Consider the following 23,015-nt stretch of genomic DNA (forward strand, 5'->3'; position numbering starts at 1 on the left):
CGGACTTTCCACTTCTCTCATTAGTTCTTCTCACATTGTTGTAACTGCATGCTTAAATTACCTCTCACCAGACCAAACACTGAAAAAGGGGACATTCATGTCTCCACCACAGTGCCTGGATTCAGAAGGCTCACAATGAAGATCTGAGGTATGCTGAAGTTGTCAATGGCAGACACTTGGCACACAGATTCAGTGAAAGCCAGCCTCAACAGTTCTTTACTAGGAGACAAGACTTTTGGGGTTCAGGAGGGCAAAAGGTAACTGGCTAGCAAAGTTGCCACTTCAAGGAGCCCACCGCTATTTTAACTATTTTCTATATTTAAGAAAATACTGTACATGCACTATTAGCCACCACACATAGGTGTGTTGTATGGCAGAGAAGGAAGTTGCAGTGAAGTGAGTAGCAAATGTTTATTTTGAGGACTTTCTGGGTGTGTGTGACCAGATGGTTACCAAAAAATTACATCATGAATCAACTATGCCTTGTTGGTTATTAGTGCTAGCTGATCTCATACCTTAGAATTTATTAATTTTAATATACATTGTGTGAAATGGAGAAACTCCTAAAGATCGCCATGACTGTTGTAGTAACTTTCAGTCTTTCACCATGCGTATTTTAAGTTACTGAATGCCTTTTGAAGAGGTAGTTTCAGTTTTGACCACCTGTGATTACTGGAAGAAGTGGTAAGTTAGGCATTACTTAATTTCAGAAGAGCAGCAGCCTCTGTGGAGACTTTCCTGCTGATCACTTAGGAAAACCCTTGACTAAGCTAAAGCTTAGTTTTCTAAGTGCAGTGGATAAATTTGAGATAGACTGGATAAATGTTCAATAGTACTAAAGGATTAATACTGTACTGTGAACCATGATGTTTTTCTAATACGCAGTTAGCTTCTGGTTATCAGGTTGTAATGCATGTATTACGATGGCTGCAGGAGTTATAATGGATTTAGAAACATACCAATAAGCCATTCAAAGATGGTGAAACCCCCCAAAAGCCAATGAATGATTAAGTCTCTCCTGTATCCTCAATAAAACAGCTTGACAGACCAGTAGCAAGCATTTCTATTTATTTCAGAGTATAATGTATGCTTCAGAACCATGGAGGATACTAAATTTATAACTATTTAATATCCATAGGGTATTTTATTTTTGTAAAGATGGGTTCTAAAAACCATAAAACTGAATAGATTAGTAATACAACACACATCAAAATTAGATTTAAAAAGGAGGTTGTGGCTCTCAGTAGCTCTGTCCTGGTGTTAAAGATGTCATACTTAGAATACCACCAAGTACTTTAACATTTATAAATGCAGGTGTTATCTCTGATTCTAGCAAAAAGAAACCACTGAAATTTTATTCTTTATATCACAGACATGATTTAACCATATCACTTTGGCACGTGGTATTGCTATTTTTCCTACTGTAGCAAATCCTAGTTCTCCCAAGACCTTTCCTCTGACTATTCTGGAAATAAAAATAAATTTATCATGTATTTCAAATCTTCAAATTAGAATGTTATTCTTATAAATGTATTTCCCAGGTTGGTATATTCACATACATCCTTCATCCTTTCTGATTTTAGGCTATGCAAAAGACATGCCCTGAGAGCTGTATTAATGTATTAAAGCAAAAAGACAATCCATCTTATTATTAAGAGAAACTGTGATCCTTCCATGTAGTATCTGATAGAGAAAACACTGATTTTGATACATTATCTTATTTTATTCAAATACCAGTCTGATCACATATGGTCCAAGAACACTCAAATTATAAGCCACATAGAAAGAGATGTTAAAGATTGGTCTTCAAACATTATAGCCAATGATGCCACGCTTGCCTATGATCTCGCCGACATAAAACCACATCCACACCTCGGTGGCCACCAAACCATTCAGCAGAGCTTCCTGAAAAAAGCAGCACAAATTTTAATGTGTATTTCTTCCTTACATATTTAAAAGTATTCTTTTCCAGGATTAAGTAACAGAAAATGTAAGGATGCTATTCATTTAGAGAGCAGTTTTAGCCAAAGTCAAGATTTACTGATGTTAACTTTGTTCAACTGCTGAGAACACTTGAACTTTCAATTATGTAAGGTAAGTAGTCCAGAGCTTATAAATTCTTTCAAAGCATTCTTTAAAGACCTGAACTGACTTAACCCTTTCATTATTAGTTTATGAGACACTTTATGAGCCCTAAAACAACCCACATCCTGGAAAGAGCTGACACATTTAGACAGGGCATTCGTATGAAAGGATGGCTATAGGAAGGTAAGTCTCTGAAGAGACATTTCTGTCTGGTCAAAGGGAATTTGTTGAGAGATGAAGAGCTTTGTCTCCTCCTTTATTCATTTATTATTTGGTTTAGCTCTTTCTAAGTATTCAGTAATTACTCAGTTTCACAGATCAATGTTTTATTGTCCTGAGAGAAAAAGCACATGACTGGTTCCAAAAAGCAATGTTATAGCATGCAAGCACAGCTATAGATCTTGAAACTCTAGTTGAAAAAAATTATTTTTCCACAACAACACTGAGCCTTTTCCTTTTAGCACCTGGATGTGAATTTTAATTTTCCCCTTCAAACTAGACCAGAAATACCAGAGGTCTCCTGAAAAAACTGTTTTCTAGGATGTAGATTCTAGAGTCAGCAATAATTTAGTTATTTAGGTTTTTTTGTATTCTGTGTTTGGCTCAGGCAAGCAAACATAAAATCCAAGTTCCAATTCTTATAGTCTTTAGATTTTATCTTAATGCAATTCAATAGCCCTTCATATTACATGATATGCTTGCTAGGTTTTGATATTTTTATCTTTCATGTGAGTGTTAGCCGCCTGATAGTCCAAGAAATCTTTTGGCTAAACTGGGAATATTTCCAGGCCTACAGATGAAAAAAAGTATAGAATCAGCAAAGTAAGCCATCCTATTTTAGTATACTAACCAAAATAGGAGAGGGAAAAAAAGTTGCCCAGTAAAAATGCTTGTGTCTTTGTCATAAGACTAATAGGAAACGAAGACATAAAATAGCTGAATTATTTCAACCCAGATGACAAAATTAGAAAGGTAAATATCTTTCTCAGCAGTCAAGAAAGAGATTATCTCTCATAATGTAGGTTTCAGCCTCACTGGAAAATACATATATTAATCAAAACAATCAGAAAACTCCCAAGGGAAGACATTTTGTTATGCACATACGTTTTCATTTAGCCATAGTTACCTTAACTGTGAGCTGTTTGAAGCTACCAGTTTGAGCACTCTTGACTATTTTTTTCAAGCTCTGAATAGCTGTAGGGATCTCAGCAGGGGTTGGAGGAACCAGCTCAACCCTGGCATAGTGCCAAAATGTGGCCAATCGAGGCTTCGAGTAAGTCACAGCAGCTGGAAAACAAAACAAAACAAAACAAAAAAACGAGGATGAACTCACTAGAGACCGAAAGAAGCAGATGTGTGGGTTGGACACAAATATTTATTCATGCATCACATTCATTCACTGCTTGTACCAAATGTGCACCCGGTGTGAAAAGTCAAAGCTGCTCCCTGGTAACAAGAGGCTTTTAAAGATGCAGAACACCTGTGTCACAGGGAAGTTCAATCAGGCAGGAAGCTATAAGCACATTCAATTATGCCAGGACTTCACTAGTAGGCCAGCTAGTACTGTTACTTATGAATGGCAAATCTAGCTAACTGTAAAGTCACTAGAAGCTGGATTCAGAGACAAGAAAACAGCAGCAATGTAACCATTTTCTTGGTAGAGGAGTAGAAAATTGGGAGAGACGAAGTGCAGAAAGGGAGGGAAGGAGTTACAGAGAACAACGCATCCTTAAGAATAAAACTTGTCACAATGTTGGCTACAAATCCAGATGGAATTATACCAATTAGGGCCCATTTTTGGTATCCTCATCAATATGTGAATTAAATCTTTCTTTAACAAAAGCCCAGCTGCTCCTCCTTCAAAACAACACAAATAATAAAAATAAGACCTACATGTATTATGTATTGTTCAGAACAGCCCAAACTCAAATCTATTACTATGCTGAAATTCCTCAAGGTAGTTACTATTTCAGAGAACAAAAAATTCTTAATAACCAGAATAGATGTAAGATTATGGTAGTGACTTCAGAAAGAAAAAGGCATTTTATAAGAAAGTTACAAGACAAACGTGATAAAAACAGCACACTTGCATGAACATCCATAAATTACTATTCAAAGATGGATTATCCAAGGCTCTTGGTACTTTTCCTATTATTAGCTTCCTGAATTTGGGTATTTCACTACCGAGAATTACTATCTGCAACACCCTTCGTGCTTAGGGCCATGAGCAGACACAAGGCTCTCAGTTCTACATAGAGCTGACAGTGCCCGTAAAATGGGACTATCACAGAGTACAAAGTCTTGTGTAACTGTCTTTAAAATTATCTTCAAAACACATATATTTCATCCTTTAAAAAAAATAGGTAAATAAATGGTGGATGATGGGAGCCAGATTTGTCACTGTAGGAGAGGAAAATGACAAATAGGCAAGAAAAGAAGCAAGAATAACCCCATTGTACTAGATTAGAGTTGGAGACATTCATATGAACTCATATGTAGTTTAATATATTTACAGATGGACAGATACAGAGACCACCATATATATGCATGTATACACATGGGTTACTACATACACACCCTTAAAGAGGGCATAGAAGCAATGATATTCTAGCAATCTAGTAGCAAGAAATTTATTTGGTGCCTAGATATTAGTTTCAAAATACCATTGTCCAACAAAAGAAACTAGGGCTCCTTGGAGAAATGGTCGATTCTAAGGCTGGGGCAAGGAAAATTTAACTTGAGTCTGAAGGATTTTGTAGTACAAGAACAGGGGGTAGGTCAAGAGGACAGAGATGCCAACCTGAAAGAGTTTTCAATGGCCAAGGCTGCAACAATTTTTTTTTTTTAAGATTTTATTTATTTATTCATGAGAGACACAGAGAGAGAGAAAGGCAGAGACACAGGCAGAGGGAGAAGCAGGCTCCATGCAGGGAGCCCGATGTGGGACTCGATCCCGGGTCTCCAGGATCACACCCTGGGCCAAAGGCAGGCGCTAAACCGCTGAGCCACCCAGGGATGCCCGGCTGCAACAATTTGAACAAAACATACTACTGGAGGTAGGAAGTATGAAACAAATGTACATGAATCCATACAATACACCACTAAATAAACAACTGGGAAGAACAAATCTTTCTGATAGAATTCCATTTAATTATATGTAAATACTCCTTCCTACAGGAGATGGAATCCCTGCTGTTGGCAGCTGCTCCCTACCCCCTCAATGCACACCACGAACTAGACTTGGTTACTTGCTTCTGAAGAATAGATTATGGGAAAGGAAAAACAGTAACCTTACAGTAAGAAACCTAGCAACATTAACCATAACCAAATGATGAAAGCTAATTTCACCAGTGATGTTAAATGGGTATCACATACACCCTGATAGGTGATTATGGCATTTCACTTTTGTGTTATTCTTTCTCAAAACCCACAGCTCCAAACTACTCATGAGAAAAATACCAGACAAATACAGAATGGAGAACATCTTTACAGGATACCTCAACAGGTATGTATCTACATAGATAGCTTAAAAACTGTCAAGATTGTGGGAAGTAAAAAACCCTGATATTAAAGTGTTACAATTCACAGGAAACTATGAAGATTAAAAACTCAGTACAACATGGAACCTGGATGGGCTTCTGGAACAGAAAGAGATTAATGCAAAGCTGGTAAAATCCAAATAAAGCCGCAAGTTTGGGGATGCCTGGGTGGCTCAGCGGTTGAGCGTCTGCCTTTGGCTCAGAACATGATCCTGGGTCCGGGGATCAAGTCCCACATCAGGCTCCCTGCAAGAAGCCTGCTTCTCTCTAAGCCTATGTCTCTGCCTCTCTCATGAATAAATAAATACATCTTAAAAAAAAAAGTCTCAAGTTTAATAAATAGGAAAGAAAAAAAAAAATCGGACTCCATGACTTCCCTGGGGAAGTTACTTATTCCTGTAAGCTTCCTTGTGCTCCCAGGAGAATTAACAGATACATTAAGAAATTTTTTAAAAGTAAGCTCTATATAAAAAAGAAACAAAAAGAACTCTAGGCCAAACATGGGGCTCAAACTCACGACCTAGAGATCAAGAATCTTGTTCTATAGACTGAGCTAGTCAGGTGCTTCTATGGTTATTATTATTATTTTTAATCTTTTTAGGGACGCCTGGGTGGCTCAGTGGTTGAACAGCTGCCTTTGGTTCAGGGTGTGATCCCAGGTCCAGCGAGTCTCTTATCAGGCTCCCTGTGAGGAGTCTGCTTCTCCCTTTATGTCTTTCCCTCTCTCTCTGTGTCTCTCATGAATAAATGAATAAAATCTTAAAAAAAAAAAAAGTCTTGTTAAAAAAGATTTTATTTTTAACTCATCTCTATCCAACGTGGGGCTTGAACCCACAACCCCAAGATCGAGAGTTGCGGGCTCCATTTACTGAGCTAGCCAGGTGTCCCAATTTTTATCAGATACTAGAAGTACACATAACATACTGAACTATGTTACAAAGCAAAATACATTTCTGCATTTAACAGTCTGGCCCCAACTGAGTGCTTTTGGAAGAATAACAACTGTTATCTTTTAATTACAATGATACAAGAGTTTATTTTTTAATAAAAATTTTTTTGTATTATTTTTCTTTTTGAATTTTATTATTAAAATCAGTTTCAGGGCCACTGCTGCCTTTGGCCTAGGGTGTGATCCTTGGGTCCCGGGATGGAGTCCCAACGTCGGGCTTCCTGCATGGGGCCTGCTTCTCTCTCTGCCTGTGTCTCTGCCTCTCCCTCTCCCCGGTCTCTATGTCTGTCATGAATAAATAAATAAAATCTTAAAAAAAAAAAAAATCAGTTTCAAACCCATCACCTGAAAGATATGAAAACCATGCTGGGGGAGGGGGGATCCACCTGAAACAATTTTTTTTTTCCTTCGAATCATCCACAAAGTCCAAAGGATGAAGCCCACAATTTCTTCTTTTTTATTTATATACAACTATAGAGCTTTATCACAATAGGTACCGTGATACGCTGCAAACTTAAGCGCTTCAGGAAAATGTGTTAAGTTAGTGGATTGTGGAGTTGTGTAGGAGACACTCCAGCATTACTGTATTTGGCATTACCAGGCCTTCAATAACTCACTGTTTGGCTGCTGACAGGAGCAAAGAAAGATGATTAAGATACTAATCACAGTAAAATGGGTTAAAAAATACAGGTGTTCGGAAAATTGTTTCCATTCACGTTTCATGATCGAATGTGAGCGAAAGCTAGAGATCTGTGCTTCAACCGCTTCCTAGAATACAACGCGCCCCGGTTTTACTTTCTCGCCTTGCGGGTAAAACGGAACACCCTGCTACCCAGCAGACGAACGCGCTACTTTGGACTGAAGAGGCTGCTACTCAGGGCTGGGGCTCTTCAGGGTTGGTCTTAAGTACAGCGGTCCGCCAGCTGGGCTTTCGTTCACGAAAAAGCCCATGAATATTAAGCCAGAATAATAAAGACGGCTGTGGACACGCTCCCTTCCTAGGTCTGTTGGAGTCAGGGATACCCCAGGTCTACAAAGCTCGATTCCGCCTACCATTTCCATTAAAGCAGCAACTTCACAACCCGGCCAGGACGAGGGCAGAGCCCACGCTCCAGGGCAGCACACCCATCCCCAGACAGTCACGGAGCCTTCCAGGTAGCCGGTCTGAGAGGCAGACGATCCACGGCGCTCGGCGGGCCTGTGCCCTCCTGCCGTCGCCCCGCCGCAGGCCGCACCGCCGCCGGACCCCCGCCCCCCGAGGCCGAAGGGGGCAAATGGCGGCAGAGAGGGCGACCCCAGCCTGCCCGCACGCCCCTTCCTCCCTTCGTAGGCCGCACCGAGGACCCAAGCTGCGGGACAGGCGGCGGAAGGCTAGAGGACAGTCGCAGGCCGGCCCCCGCCGCCCCCGCCGTCCCCTCCCCCCGCCCCCCGGCTCCCGCGCCGCCCTCGAGGAACCACCGCCCGCGTCGTCTTCTCAGGCCTCCCGCCCCGGGCCGCGGCCGTGCTCACCGTTCAGCAGCGCCGGAGCCTTCTCGGCGAGGTTACGGACGAACTGGGCCATGGCTCCAAGAGGGACGTCCCGCCGCCCCGCACGGCCGCTGAATGTCACCGCCCGGAAGGACCCGCCGCAGGACCCCGTTCCGCTCCCAAGGGCGGGCTCCCTCTCTCCGCGCCGGTCCAAGGTATTTAGGCGTTCTGCGATCTGTCCGGAATCTGGCCGGCCCGATCGTTTTCTTCCGTCGCAGAGGACAATGCGGGTGTGAACAGGCGAGGCCGGGGAGCACGCGGAGGGCGGCGGGCTTCGGCGGGGACACAGGCATTTCTTGGGGCAGCCGCCGTCGGAGGCCCGGAAGGCCGGCGGGCTTCGGCGGGCGCATGCGCCGTGAGCTTCCCGTGCTGGCCGTGGCGCCCACCTGCGCCCTTGTCCCAGGTGCGGCCGGCGAGGAGGTTAGGAGGGGAAGGCGTCTCTAGGGCTTCCCTAGGCCAGGACGGTCGTCTTATAACGGCAGACAGCGTCCTCGGCCAAACGCGGGAAGTAATGGCCAGAGCAGGCGCCACATCACCTGTCATCCGAGCCAGTCCTTTGCTTTTCTTTAGCTGATTTTCCCTAATCCCCATCTCCGCCCCCCCGCATCTTGAATCGGGGCTGAATCGGAATTCAGTTCCCCTAATTACCTAGTGAGTCGCAGGGAACTATGCAGATGGGAGCAACGAAACATTTACCGAGGGTCTCCAGTATTCCAGGCATTTTGGAATCTAAAGGAAGCCTGTAGAGTGGCGTCAGGCAGCGTCCCCCATTTAAGACTGGGATTGGTAAACGGCCACACAGCTAGTGAGTGGCAGAGTTGGGATCTGAAGAGGTTGCAGTGTAAGCAGGAGAAGCGGCCTTAGTATGGGAGGAGGAGTGGTGGTGGTGATCTGGGAAGATTGCTAGAGATTAAGGTGATGTAGAACACAACAGCTCTGTACTACAGGGTCGAAACTTTATAGTTTAATAGGAGTGGAAGAAAAGATTTATGTAGGAAGTGGCATTCGATGCAAGAAACATAAGTAATGTATCCTGGAGAAGCATGAGCAGATCTGATTGATGGAATGGTCAGGTGGAAGGAAAAATTAGGGTTGATATCCAGGAGCCAAGAGCATCATTTCAATGAAGGAGTGATTCAGCTGCCTACTATTCCAGAGAAGTCAAATTAAGGTTGGGAAAGGTAATTTACCAATATGGAAAATATTAGCTAGAGCATTTTCAGAAAATTACGATAGAAGCCAGAGTACATAGGTCTATAAGGAATGTGAGTCAGAAAACCAGGTAAGGGGGGGCACTGGGCGGCTCAGTCCTTAGGCCTCAGACTCTTGATTTCTGCTCAGGTCATGATACCAGGGTGTGAGATCTAGCCCCAAGTTGGGCTCCACCTGGGCGTGGAGCCTACTTAAGATTCTTTCCTTCTCCCTCTGTCCTTCCTCTCCCCCCATATAAAACCAAGTAAGGCTGCGGAACTTAAGGTAGAAACTGAAGATAGAGAAGGGGGATTACTAAGATTATCTGAAGAGACAAGAAAGAAAACGGTGGGGATTAGCCTTGGAACCGTGGGGCCTGATCCATGGATGGGATGATGGGAGAGAAGTTTGAAAGTGAAAATTCTGAGGTCTCTATCTTTCCAGTTAAGAGGAAGTCAAGATCTTCAGTGAACGCAAACTGGGAGGGTCGGAAAGATTGGTGGAAAAATGTTAAAGTTTGGTTTGGTGTTGAATTTCTGGACACAGAAGGGTTGTTGGGCACTGTTAGCAACCACGGATTTGTGGTCATAGTACTCTAAAGATTATGTCATTTTTCTCCCAACAGTAGTCGGTAGCTTGGATACTGGAATAGAGGGGAGTGACTGGGCCCATCTAGACTGAGGTCTTACAGCGCAGGGGTAAGACAGGGAACACGATAATGATTAAAATGAAAGACCTGGGGTTTAGGCCAGATAAAGAAAAGTGAAGCCAGAAGTGAACTGATTAGGAAAAAACATGTCCTAAGACTCATCTGGGAAACTCCAGGGTCCAGAAGCCTGGTAAGGGAGGTTAGCTCAGCTGGGTGACCCATGTTTGATGTCACCTTAGAGAAGTAAAGGTCAGAGTCCCCTAAATTTTCAGAGGGATTTCTGAAACTGCCACTAGCTTTTCATACTGTAATGAAGGAAGTGATAACAAAGGTTGTAAGTCAGGTGTTCATTTATTAAATACAAGCTTTGAACAAACACCCCCAGGCAAGTTTGACAAGAAGTAACCTTCCTGGAATGTTTCAAAATACAGTTATGGTTGATCAAATTTTATTTCAACCAACCTTTTCGTTGTTTTATTTTTTATTTATTTATTTGTTTATTTTTTGTGTCTAGGTTTTCCTGTGTAGCAGTTAGAGCATGTGCATTATTTCCTCACATGACATCAACAGTGCAGCATCAGCCTCTCTGGCTTGTAAAGGCACCCAGTAGACTTATGCTCTGGGCAATGGCTGCTTAGCAACCAGCATCAAATAAAGTAATGAAGCTTTCGTAGACTGTGATACCAAACAGCAACCGGCACTTTCACCTGCACCATTAAAAAACCTTTAAAGTTTGTTTTTACATATCCATTACAAACTATATTAAAAAAAAACAAACACAAACCAAGATTGCTTGATAAAGCCTACTTAAATAATTTTCCAAGTTTAGTTATTACCCTCTTGGTAAGCAGTACCAGAGCTGATAAAGAGTCTTCATTTTCCTATCATACTCCAGTAAAGCCAACACATAAAACTAGGTAGATCAGAAAGTCTCTAATAGATTTAGAGCTGTTTCTGAGTTCCAGACAACAAAACATCTCTTTAAGCTTCCAAGCGCATATACACACCATGGTGTTCACCAAGATGATAATTTTTTAGTCTCATTTTTGGGATGTTCTTAAATTACTTCAAGGAAAGAAAAAAAGGCACAGAGGACACTTGGTTTCCTTACCAACAGTGACCTTAAGCTATACACTTGCCTTTCTGATGAGTTTAAAGATACTCAGCAGCATTAATGGTGCCGTAGCCATTCATAAAAAGTTTCAGGAAAAGAGACTTCAAGAAAAAGAAATAAAAGCTTGCTAGAAAAAGCTTACAATCTGAAGACCACAGAAGTAGAATACAGACACAGATACAAGAGGCAGCATAGAGGTTGTTAACTAGAAAGCTGCTGGAAACAGCTGCCTTCTGAGGTTTTGTGCCCATTTTCCCTCCAATTTTCTCCTATAAAACTCTGGTCTTTCCCCCACTTAAAAAAAAAAAACAAAAAAAAAAAAAACGAAAACATCCTATTACATTGGGTTTGGAAGATAACTGCAAGTAGACAGAAGCTTATTTTATACACAGTTCATTTGCAGAGAAGTAAAGGAGGATAATAAATAGGAAATGAAGCTCATTTGAAGAAAAGGAACAAATCCTGTTAACCCAAGCCTTAAAGGCCCAACTTGCACACTGAATTAATATCTTACATTCTAGCTTTTCCAAGAGTCCTGGACTCCTTTTTTTATTTCTAAGCACAGCAATAGGCAACATCTACTTTACACCTCATGAGGGATGCCCTCCGACGTGAGGTTTTCCCAAGTAATGACACTGAAAGCACATTAAGGACTGTGTAAAGCAAATCGTGTTGGAATATCATAAAACTACCATCTGATTTGAAGAGTCCATGGTTAAAAAGGAAAGTGACCCCTGTTTCTGGCTATCACTTTTCTTGTCACTTATGGTATCTTCAGGCTTACAGGGACAGTGACATGGTCCAGAGGAGAATGTGCCTCACTTGGCATGTTACCCTCCGCAACGGAGTATCAGGGAGCACAAGCTCAATTTGCAAAAGTGGGGCCCATCCACCTACTAACTACACGGAGCTGTGTGGATATTTAAAACGGCTGTAGACAAGGTTGTGCTCAAATTCCTACTTTGTTAATTGATGACCTAAGGCTGAGTTAGAAGCAGCTCTTGGAAGTTAGGTCACAAGCCCAAACAAACATTAACTATATACATATTATGGTCTCAGAATTTTCTCTAGATTAAGTGTGTCCATAAACATGGCCACACACTGCATACATCTTACCACGGAAGAGACAATATAAAGTGGTACTCAGTTGACACTAGACCAATATAAAAATGCATGTGGTGTGTATATATATACTGAAGTATACTGTTGCTAAGTGTCTTAAAATGACATCTTTCATGGTTACAATATTTGTTCCCTAACTTTTCCACTCAACCTTGTCCTTGTAGCAACAGATTTCCATAAGATAAAGAGGGTCTAACAGCCTCCTTTTTTCTTTCACCTCAGAATTTTCTAAATAAAGTGTCAAAAATTCACATTTGTTCTACCAATCCTGCAAAAAATATTATGGGGCTAACTTATTTGTGGTGATGACAGCCCCAGGGGAGAGTGTTCATCTTCCATCGGATCTCTGAGTTACGAGGTAACACAAAATTAAGAACTACCAACAGAAACTGCCTAAGATTCCTTTTTAAAAATCTCATCTATTCAAAAGTCAACTCAAACATCAAGGTATCTCCTTTTGTGTGAAAGGTTATTCTGTTAACAGCAGAACTGTAACAAGAAAAGGGCTGACATCTGGGTCATGAAGACCAGTAAATACCTCAATGATACAGGACCTTCTGATGGTGTAAGTGGTCGCCAGAATATGTGACGTCATATACTTAAAAGCCAGGCTCACCAAAGGTCTCTGAGCAGTTCTTGGCAGAGCAACAGTAGGGTGGCAGGAGGTTTTAGTAGTTGCAGTTAATATAACTTAAGGCAGGAAAAGGAAGCAAAGTAGAAGAGAGAATGAAGGGTACAAATGAATGATCATTTCTAAACTTGGTGCTGCTATAATCAGTGTAATTTCCTGCAAGCCAGGAACACTGTAAAATTCTTAGGAATAAATCTAAATTGTCATAATTTCAGCAAGAGCAGTTCTCTAATTTAGTTAAAAAAAAAAGAAAAGAAAAGAAAAGAAAGAAAGGAAAAGGAATAAAACCAAGGAGAGAGAAACCACAAACAATTGTTTATCTACACTCTGGGGTTGGTTGTTTTTGGTTTGTTTGGTTCACAGTATTTATTCAAGTTGCTCCTTTTGTTGTTTCCTCTCTGCAAGCCATCGTTGGATTTTTTCTTTTAGTTCTGTGTTTGGCCGGATCTGGTCCATGGTGAGGGGACTACGGTTAAAGGGGTCGGTTTGGTCACTGGGACAAAGAGAGAAAAGGGAAAGGGGTTATTTTTGTAAGTTCTAACACCCGAAGCCCAAGCTAGAAGTGCAGGCGTGTCTCCCTCTAAGATGGAAGCCAGATGCCCTGTACATCTGTGTCAGGCGCTGACCTGAGGTTAGAGAGAAGGAGACAAGAAAAGAGTGATTCATGGGGTTTCTGGGATTTCTGCAGATGACTTAGCTACTCGGTCTCTCTGCTTCTTAACAACCTTTATTTCAACACTGCTGTTCAGATCATACTTGATTTGATTTTCCTCAGGTAGAGAGTCTGGACACTCATGTCAGCACACAGAGCCACTTGTGGTTCCAGTGACAGGCTCTCAAGATAGTCGAAGGTGTTAGGGCATAAAACCTTGTAGATTGACACCTGATTTTGTTAGCTAATCACAACACACGTAAATGCAGATTACGGTTCTCTGAAGGTTTACAATATACTTTAAGGGGTTATATATCTTTTCTGTCTATATCCTGAGGCCACAATAAAATAGATATTTTCACTGACACTTTGGAAAAGACATCCACCTACTATAGTATTTATGCATATAGTGAATGCTTAAATATCAAACACCACAAAGTCAAAAATCCTCTTTTGCAATGTTTAAAAAACAGTATTTCCTTAAATTTGGGTCAACTTATATAATTTAATTTTAAATGGAAAAAGTTTCTCAGTACCGACTTCTATCTAATGCAGCAGGTCCCTCTTGCAGGTTGGGTGAAACTTATGGCCACCATGGCTGAGTACAACAGCAGCAGCAGAAGCTGGGTTAACCTATAATATGATGGCTATAGCATAAATCTTGACTTACACCAAACAAAACAAACTTGTCATTTATATTTTTACAACTTAAATACAATTAAAGCGAGTTCAAGTCAACTTTTACTTCAGGTTGACATAATTTATGACATATGCTGATAGAAATTATTTCCTCAAGGAAGAGATAAGGCTGGAGCCAGCATTTCTCAAGACTGTCCTGTTTTGGATGTTTAAATCGTTAACAATCAAGTGATACACCTCTGCTGAAATGCCTCCCCAACTCATTAACAAATCAGCAATACGGAGCACCTACTGGGTACACAGTACTGTATTGGGAAACTGGGAAAAAAGGACAACAAACAGATGTGTATCTGTTGTCTTGAGGCTGCTCTTTTCTTTTTTTTTTTAAATCTTTTTAAAAAAATTTTTTATTTTTTATGATAGTCACAGAGAGAGAGGGAGAGGCAGAGACATAGGCAGAGACATAGGCAGAGGGAGAAGCAGGCTCCAAGCACCGGGAGCCCGACGTGGGATTTGATCCCGGGTCTCCAGGATCACGCCTGGGCCAAAGGCAGGCGCCAAACCGCTGCGCCACCCAGGGATCCCTTGAGGCTGCTCTTTAGGGCTAGCGTACCTGAGCAAATGTCTGGCAATGGTGGATCTATCCACAGTGACTCTGGAGGATGGCAGCACCACAGGGTCGGACATGAGTGTGCTCATGATGGGATCCAGGAACTCATCACAGGCATCTGCATAAGTTTCCTCCTCCTGTTGCTGGAGGTCTGCTAGAGACTATGCACAAACACCTAGTTGTTAAGGTGAATTCACAGAGCAGCGGATTCAAAATACTCGGTTACTACGATCTTTTTATATTTTATTATTTTATTTTATTATATTTATTTTATTTTATTTTTTAGTGACTACGATCTTTTTTTTTTTTTTTTTTTTTTTTTTTTTTTTTTTTTTTTTTAAATTTTTATTTATTTATGATAGTCACAGAGAGAGAGAGAGAGGCGCAGAGACACAGGCAGAGGGAGAAGCAGGCTCCATGCACCGGGAGCCCGATGTGGGATTCGATCCCGGGTCTCCAGGATCACGCCCTGGGCCAAAGGCAGGCGCCAAACCGCTGCGCCACCCAGGGATCCCAGTGACTACGATCTTAAAGCGTCACTGAGAACCCTTTACAGAGAGAAGGACAGACAATTCTCAGCTTTATTTTCTAAACAAGCAAAGAAGGATATTTTATTATTATTTTTTAATTAAAAAATATTTAATTTATTTATTCATGAGGGACACAGGGAGAGAGAGAGAGAGAGAGAGAGAGAGGCAGAGACACAGGCAGAGAGAAAAGCAGGATCCATGCAGGGAGCCAGACGCGGGACCCGATCCTGGGTCTCCAGGATCACGCCCCGGGCCGAAGGTGGCGCTAAACCACTGAGTCACCCGGGCTGCCCCAAGAAGGATATTTTAAAAGTGAGTTTAGTATTCAACCCCAACTCCCAAGCTTCAGGTTAGCCCAGCTGCTAGCAGTCATGACTAGAGATGGGTTTAAGTGTTAACAGAAAAAAAAAAAGAGACACATCCTATATAAGGTGGTTCTGGCAGCCGTCCTACTGTAAATATCATCATTGAAAAGGAGATAGTGGTAGGAAGGCTATTTGCAGAATCACTCATGCAGTCAGTGTATGAAAAGCAGCTTCTGGTTTTAAGTACAAACAGGTATAGGAGGAGTTTAAAAGTAGCTTCAACATTTTGTTCTTTTCATGACTCTAGTTCCTTGGGGACCCCTCTGGCTCTAAGCAATATGGAGCCCAACTCTATAAATAAGTGGTCCAATGAAGGAATCATGGATGTCAACAAGGAAGGTTTTCTTTAAATAAGCAAGGTTTTCTATCAGGCTGTGCCATGATTTTTCCTTCTTCGTAACTAATGGAGCTCTGTCAAACTTCAACCAAAAGGACTGGCTGAATATAAGAGAGTATTTTCATCTATAAAATGTAGGGCTATTCCCATATAAGCCAACTACTAACTATAGATATAACAAATGGAGGTTTTCCTAGAAACTGTCCACAAAGTCTATACACTCTTCTCTTCTAGTAGAAGCTTATTTTTATTTTTTTTAAAGATTTTATTTGTTTATTCATGAGACACAGAGAAAGAGAGAGAGAGAGAGAGAGAGAGGGGCAGAGGCACAGGCAGAGGGAGAAGCAGGCTCCATGCAGGGAGCCCGATGTGGGACTCGATCCCAGGTCCCCAGGATCACACCCTGGGCCAAAGGCAGGTGCTAAACCGCTGAGCCACCTGGGCTTGCCCTAGTAGAAGCTTCTTAAATCAATTTTCTGTTCTTCCCTCATGTCGAGAAGAGAATAAGGATATGGTAGTGATGACGTGATATGACACGGTGATGTATGGAATTCCTGAATTACTACACTGCATACCTGAAGCTAGCACTGTATGTTAACTAACTAGAGTTAAAATAAGAACATTTTTTTTTTTTAATGTAGGTCTAGTTATTCATGGACCAGGAAGAATCCTGTTTATATCTTCTCAAGGCCATAAATACCCTTTTACCCCTTGAAATAGGAGAACCAGCAGAACAGTTAGTTAACACAGTGATTTCTATTGAATATGTTAATAAACAGATTCCTCCTTCTCCTCACCTTGATTCTCTCTGCCAAGTTGCTGAAAGCCACAATCATATTCCCGGGCTTATTTATTTTCTTCAGGACTCGGACTGTCTGTGCAAAGAGAGTTGGGGAATAGGAACGTCCGTCCTTGGGCACCGTGGCACAGAAGTTCTCCTCGTCCCTGGAATGTCAGCATCAGAAAGACACTGAACATCAGAGGGTAGGTCAGTGAGGGAGACAACAGCTGGGTTGAGGAACAAGATTCCCTATCACTTACATGCCATCAATGTTCTTTTGATATAGAGAGGTTTCTTCTAATTTTTAGGAAGGAAGTCTATCAAGTATCCTGTCACCTTAAAAGAATACTGCTTCTCCAAACACTGGTTACTAGTAGTCAAGTTTATCTTCACACAAAGGCAGAATGTTGAAAATTCTAAACAGCCTCCCGTAGGTCATACAAAATTTCATTATGAAAACTACATATTTTACTATCATTAAAACTACAAATTTTAAAATTCCTTCAACCAACCAGAAATAAACCGTTTCTCCTCTATTTCTACATAATTACCAGTTATTCCATTATCAAAACCCCAAATTAGAAATCAACATGCCCTCTGGCCTGCCCAATTAAATCTCAGGTACCCAAGGTTTAAGTAGATTGTGCAGATATCTGATACGAGCTGCTGGGGCTTGAAGTCAAATTCACTGAAGTCCTTGACTTTTAAGGCCCCCATCTTGGGGCCAACCAGGTGCTGCAGGAAGTAGTTCAACATGGAGATGATGCGCTCAGCCAGGAAAGGATGCACAAAGAGTGATTTGATCTCTAGAAAAAAAGGAAGTCTGTGAAAACTCAATCCATAAGCCATCTTTTACTTATTATGTCTTAAGAGTTTCACTTGGACACCTCTGGGGAATATTTAAAAATTATGTAATACATTTTCATTGCAGGAATGTTAGAAAACATTGGTGAGCAAAAACAAAATATAGAACTACCACCCAGAAATAAACACTGTTAGCATTTTGCAAATACATCCTTATAGCTTTTTTTTTTTTTTTTTAAAGATTTTATTTATTTATTCACGAGAGACACAGGCAGAGGGAGAAGCAGGCTCCCTCCTGGGAGCCCAACGCCATACTCAACACAGACTCTGGGATCATGACCTGAGCCAAAGGCAGATATAGATGCTCAACCACTGAGCACCCAGGCATTCCACATCCTTCTAGCTTTTGTCCATATTTACAAACATACACATTTTTACAACAAAATGATGATCATGTATACATATTCTGTAACTTACTTTTTCATTAACTGTACCATAAATATCTCACCATTTTGGTAAATATATGTCCTTGTGTTGCCCAACATGGTAGCCACTGGCTGGCCCCACATATCTATTTAAATTAATTTAAAAATTCAGTTCCTCAGTCACAGTGACCTCACATCTCAAGTGTTCAACAGCCACACGTGGCTAGTATCTACATTATGAGTCCAGATTTATAGAGCATTTCCATCAGAGAAAGTTCTAAAGGACAGCAGTGATTTGCACCCTTTTTAATGGCCACATAACTTTCCAATGTTGTGACTGCATCTGAAGTTATTTATTTATTAAAGATTTCATTTCTTTGAGAGAGAGTAAGAGAGAGAAAGAAAGCATGAGCAGGGGGAGGGGCAAAGGGAGAAGCAGACTCCCCATTAAGCAGGGAGCCCAATGTAGAGCTTGACCCCAGGACCCAGGTATCATGACCTGAGCAAAGGCAGATACTTAACCCACTGAGCCACCCAGGTGCCCCTGAAGTTATTTATTTATCTTTATTGCTGGATGTTATTTTTACTGCTGGACATTCTATTATAAACATTTCATATCTATCTATTTAAAAAAAAGATTTTAAGTAATCTCCACAGCCTGCAAGGAGGCTTGAACTCACAATCCTGAGACTGAGTTGCATGCTCCAGTGGCTGAGTCAGGCAGGTGCCCCAGCATTTCACTTATTAACTTCATTGTGTACATACTTTCTAGATTTATTATTTCCTTATAATGAGTTCGTAAGGAATTGCTAGGGCACAGGACTCAAACTCCAAAAATTAAAAAAATACATTAACACACGCTGGGTTTGGGCAGCCTGGGTGGTTCAGTGGTTTAGTGCCGCCTTCAGCCCAGGGCGTGATCCTGGAGACCCCAGATCAAGTCCCACGTCGGGCTCCCTTGCATGGAGTCTGCTTTTCCCTCTGCCTGTGTCTCTGCCTCTCTCTCTCTCTGTGTCTCATGAATAAATAAATAAAATCTTAAAAACAACAACAACAACAACACACACACACATGCTGGGTTTTAATAAGCCAAAAAGTATGATCAGGAGGCTTACTTCATACTACTGGTTCTTGATCTTTTAGTTTTAGCCACTCTACTGGCTTCACTACTGAGGAGTTTAGCTTTTACTTCCCGTCCTTCTCTCCCAAATACGAGTCCCAGTATATAACCACATCTTTGGTTAAATAATTTAGTTTATGTCATGAAGATTATATAAGTATCATTCACAGCACAACCACAGTGTTCTAATGATTACATATATAAAGTTATATACTTTAAAAAAAAAAAGATTTACCTATTTGGGGGTGTGTGTGCGAGTGGAGGGGGAGGAGCAGAGTCAGAAACTCTTCAAGCAGACTCCCCACTGAGCATGGAGCCCAAAGTGGGGCTCCATCCCAGGACTCTGAGATCATGATCTGAGCTGAAACCAAAAGCTGGATGGACACTCAACTGACTGAACCACCCAAACACCCGGTAATATATATGTTTTAATCTAACTTTTAAAAATTTTGTTTATTTTCAGAGTACCAATCACTAAATCTTTCTAAACTCTCCACCAGAAATGTAAAACTCTGGATAGGATAATTTCTAGCAGTTCTGTATTTTTTGGAAATGCTCCTTCTGGAAGCTCCCATCTGTCACTCCAATCTGGACTCCTTGCTCTATAAGTCTACTGCGTGGTGGTCACACAAGCTCCTTTTACCACCATCCTGGACACTTTCTTTGTCTCTCTCTTATGGGATTCCACTTTCCTCCTGTAGATTTACCCTTTCACTTTGATGGAGAATAGCTTTTTGTAGCTTCTCAAGAAATGGTACACTGGAAGTAAATCTGATACTTTCACCCCTGAAAATGTCCTCACATTTGGCTGGCTATAGTTTTCTGGGCTGAAAAACTATTTTCCATGAGACGCATGCTCTGGTTTCCAATGCCACTGTTGCGAAAATCAAAGACATTTTATACTTTATACATTTTATATTGTACATGACCTGACTTTTCTCTGGGACCTTTTAGGATCTTCTCTTACCTTGATTTCCTGAAATGTCACAATGTCACCTTAGTGTGAGAATTTAAAAAGTCCATGTGGTCAGCCCACTGTGGCCCTTTTTGGAAGCTTTTAGTCTTTGGGGATTTTTAATATTATTTGATAATTTCCTCTTCTCCATTTTTCTCTTTCGAGACTTTCTGGATTGATCCTTTATTTTACCCTTTCCATTCTAATTTCCATTTCTTTTCTTTCTGTTCTACTTTCATGCAAGAGCTCCTTAATTTGATCTTCTAACTCTTTTACTGGCAGATAGAAATTACTTAAGTTATATATTTTCAATATCCAAGACCTCTTTCTTGTTTTTTTTAAGTAATACTTCTTATTGCCTCTTGTTCTTGTCTTATGGATGCTATGCCTTCTCTTGTTCCTCTGAGATTATAAAGATTTTTTTTAAAGTTTTCTTCAGGGGATGCCTAGGTGGCTCAGCAGTTGAGCATCTGCCTCTGGCTCAGGGCATGATTCCAGGGGTCCGGGATCGAGTCCTACATCAGGCTTCTTGCACGGAGCCTGCTTATCCTTCTGCCTGTGTCTCTGCCTCTCCCTACCCCCCTGTGTCTCTCATGAATAAATAAATAAAATCTTAAAAAAAAAATAAAGTTTTCATCAGATACCTGTGTTTCATGTTGGAGGATTTCCTCAAATGTCTGGTGATCCTTGGTAATCATTTCATATGTTATCAATATAAAATTATTATCATTATTATTATTTTAAAGATCTCTATTCATTCATTCATTCATGAGAAACACAGAGAGGGGAGAGAGAGAGAGGCAGAGACACAGGCAGAGGGAGAAGCAGGCTCCATGCAGGGAACCCAACGTGGGACTTGATCCCGGGTCTCCAGGATCACGCCCTGGGCTGAAGGCGGCGCTAAACCGCCGAGCCACCCGGGCTGCCCCAATATAAAATTATTAATGAAATATTTTACATTAAAAAAATACTAAGTCTTGAGGCATGTATTTTTTTTTTAATTTTTTTCTTTAAAGATTTTATTTATTTATTCATAGAGACACAGAGAGAGAGAGAGAGGGAGAGAGAGAGGCAGAGACACAGGCAGAGGGAGAAGCAGGCATCATACAGAGAGCCCGACGCGGGACTCGATCCAGGGTCCCCAGGGTCACGCCCTGGGCCACAGGCGGCGCCAAACCGCTGCGCCACTGGGGCTGCCCTTGAGGCATGTATTTTATACTTTTAGCATGGCTCAATTCAGACCGGTCACATTTAAAATGCTTGAGAGCCACATGTGGCAAGTGCTACTGAATTGGACACTAGCTTTTTTTTTTTTTTTTTTTGGACACTAGCTCTAGAGGGAGTGGAGATAAATATTTTTGTTTGATTTACCACATTTAACCAGAGTTTAAGAATATTTCTTAGGTTAACATACACACATACTCCCCCAGATATATATATATTTATTTATTTTTTCCCCCAGATACATTTATATGGCTAATTTATTCTCAAGAAAAATTATAGCAACGTAAGCTTCCTGGTAGCTGTGTGAGGAAGAACATGCCCCTGTCAACAATGGGCTGCTTCTTCTTTTTTTAAAGTAGGTTCCATACCCAATATGGAGCCCAAAGTGGAGCTTGAACTCATGACCCTGAAATCAAGACCCGAGCTGTGATAAAGAGTTGAATGCTTAACCAACCGAGGTACCTAGGCACCCTGGGCATCATCTTTCTTGAAGTTTTTCTGGGGATTCATTTCCCTGTCAGATTGTGTCTGAGATACTATTGCCAGAGCCTGAATTCTTAGTTTCAGCTGGATTGATCCCTCAAATGAAGGAGATCTTGACCACTAGATTTTTTGGGGACATAGTGCTTTGTGTCCTTACCTGATGTCAGAAAGGCAAGGGTACCAATTGTTTCATTGGACATGATGTTATGGAAACGTGCCAGCTGTCCAAACATCTGTAGGCCAGCCTCCTTCTCTCGGCGGGCTTCTGGAGTCAGACTATCCCATTCACCTCGGTCTTTCTCAATCTGTTGAATCTTTATCTTGCTCAAATACTACAGAAACCAGAAGCAAAATGTATCAGATAAGAAAGTGCAGTTGAAGAGAAGATATGTAAGCAGTTCTATTTAAAATCTAGTTTAGTAAGTCAGGAAAACCAGGGACTATGTAAGAAACACGAGCCTTTATTTCTCAACATAGGGCTGAAAATCCATATAGATTTGTTTTAGCCTGGGTGGAGTTATGGGTAGGTTCCACATGACTATTATAGTCTGTGATCTAAAAGGGAGGATAAATAGTATCATGTGTGAAACCTAGGCAAAAATAACAGACTGAAGTGAAAAAAAAAAAAAGGGACAAATCTTTCCCTCAAAAAAACCAACAAAAAAACAAAAACCCACAAAAACCCAACAAAAAACAAAACAAAAAAATCCCCCCCAAAACAACAAACCCAAAACAAAACACCAACCCCACAAAAAACAAAAAACCAAACCCAAAACTGCCTATAAAAAAACAAAGCTCTATCAAATATGCAAGATGTCTGGAAGGAGAAGCATAAATATTAAAAACTGTCTACTTCTCATCATTCTTGCAGTCCTATGACAATGCCATCTGGTGTCATTCTTTGTATCACAGAGCTCTTGCTTAGAGGGGTCTGTTTATTACAGGACGTGTTCTTGTTTTCTAAGAAAACCTATCTAAAATCTTGAAGTATGGGATTATGAAAAAAGCAAGAACTCTTCTCACAAATTAAGTACAAGTTACTGGGGGACTGCTAATCAATATGAAGAGCTTGTGGCTATCCAATAGGCCACCTTCGTGACTTCCTTGCCTCATTTCCCTTTGGGACACTGCCTTATCTATCTTTCACTTGTCAGAGATAAGGGAAGTTTTTAATAGGAGCAAGAAGCAGCTCCTAAGGGATGATTAAGGATATGATGTACTGAAGCTGCTGAGAGGCACCCAAATATATATATACTTTGGGAATCTCATGTTTCAACTATAAA

At 41.1% G+C, this 23,015-nt stretch overlaps 2 protein-coding genes across 2 annotated transcripts in view; both read right to left on the bottom strand.

Moving 5' to 3' along the window:
• Positions 1–1,051: 1,051 nt before the first annotated feature.
• Positions 1,052–8,338, bottom strand: ATP5MG (ATP synthase membrane subunit g). Its single transcript, XM_038535997.1, has 3 exons — positions 8,083–8,338; positions 3,212–3,372; positions 1,052–1,905 (listed from the first exon to the last, which is right to left on the bottom strand). Exons 1-3 carry the CDS (start codon positions 8,132–8,134, stop codon positions 1,807–1,809), a joined length of 312 nt encoding a protein of 103 aa, XP_038391925.1. The 5' UTR covers positions 8,135–8,338; the 3' UTR covers positions 1,052–1,806.
• A 1,934-nt stretch (positions 8,339–10,272) lies between these two features.
• UBE4A (ubiquitination factor E4A) overlaps positions 10,273–23,015 on the bottom strand; it is a 37,693-nt gene continuing 24,950 nt past the window's right edge. The window contains exons 16-20 of the mRNA XM_038535996.1: positions 21,890–22,064; positions 17,347–17,527; positions 16,738–16,885; positions 14,712–14,869; positions 10,273–13,300 (exon numbers count right to left, since the gene is read on the bottom strand). Of these exons, the coding sequence (XP_038391924.1) occupies positions 13,174–13,300; positions 14,712–14,869; positions 16,738–16,885; positions 17,347–17,527; positions 21,890–22,064 (789 nt within the window). The 3' untranslated portion in view covers positions 10,273–13,173. The remainder of the gene's footprint in view (positions 13,301–14,711; positions 14,870–16,737; positions 16,886–17,346; positions 17,528–21,889; positions 22,065–23,015) is intronic.

Source organism: Canis lupus, chromosome 5 (genome assembly GCF_011100685.1).
Source record: "Canis lupus familiaris isolate Mischka breed German Shepherd chromosome 5, alternate assembly UU_Cfam_GSD_1.0, whole genome shotgun sequence".
Classification (NCBI taxonomy): Eukaryota; Metazoa; Chordata; class Mammalia; order Carnivora; family Canidae; genus Canis; species Canis lupus.

Coding starts and splice junctions, on each gene's coding strand:
- ATP5MG (XM_038535997.1), bottom strand. CDS start 8,134: ATGGCCCAGTTCGTCCGTAACCTCGCCGAGAAGGCTCCGGCGCTGCTG. Junction 3,373..8,082: donor GGCTCCGGCGCTGCTGAACG/GTGAGCACGGCC, acceptor TTTGTTTTCCAG/CTGCTGTGACTTACTCGAAG. Junction 1,906..3,211: donor TCAAACAGCTCACAGTTAAG/GTAACTATGGCT, acceptor TGCTTTTTTCAG/GAAGCTCTGCTGAATGGTTT.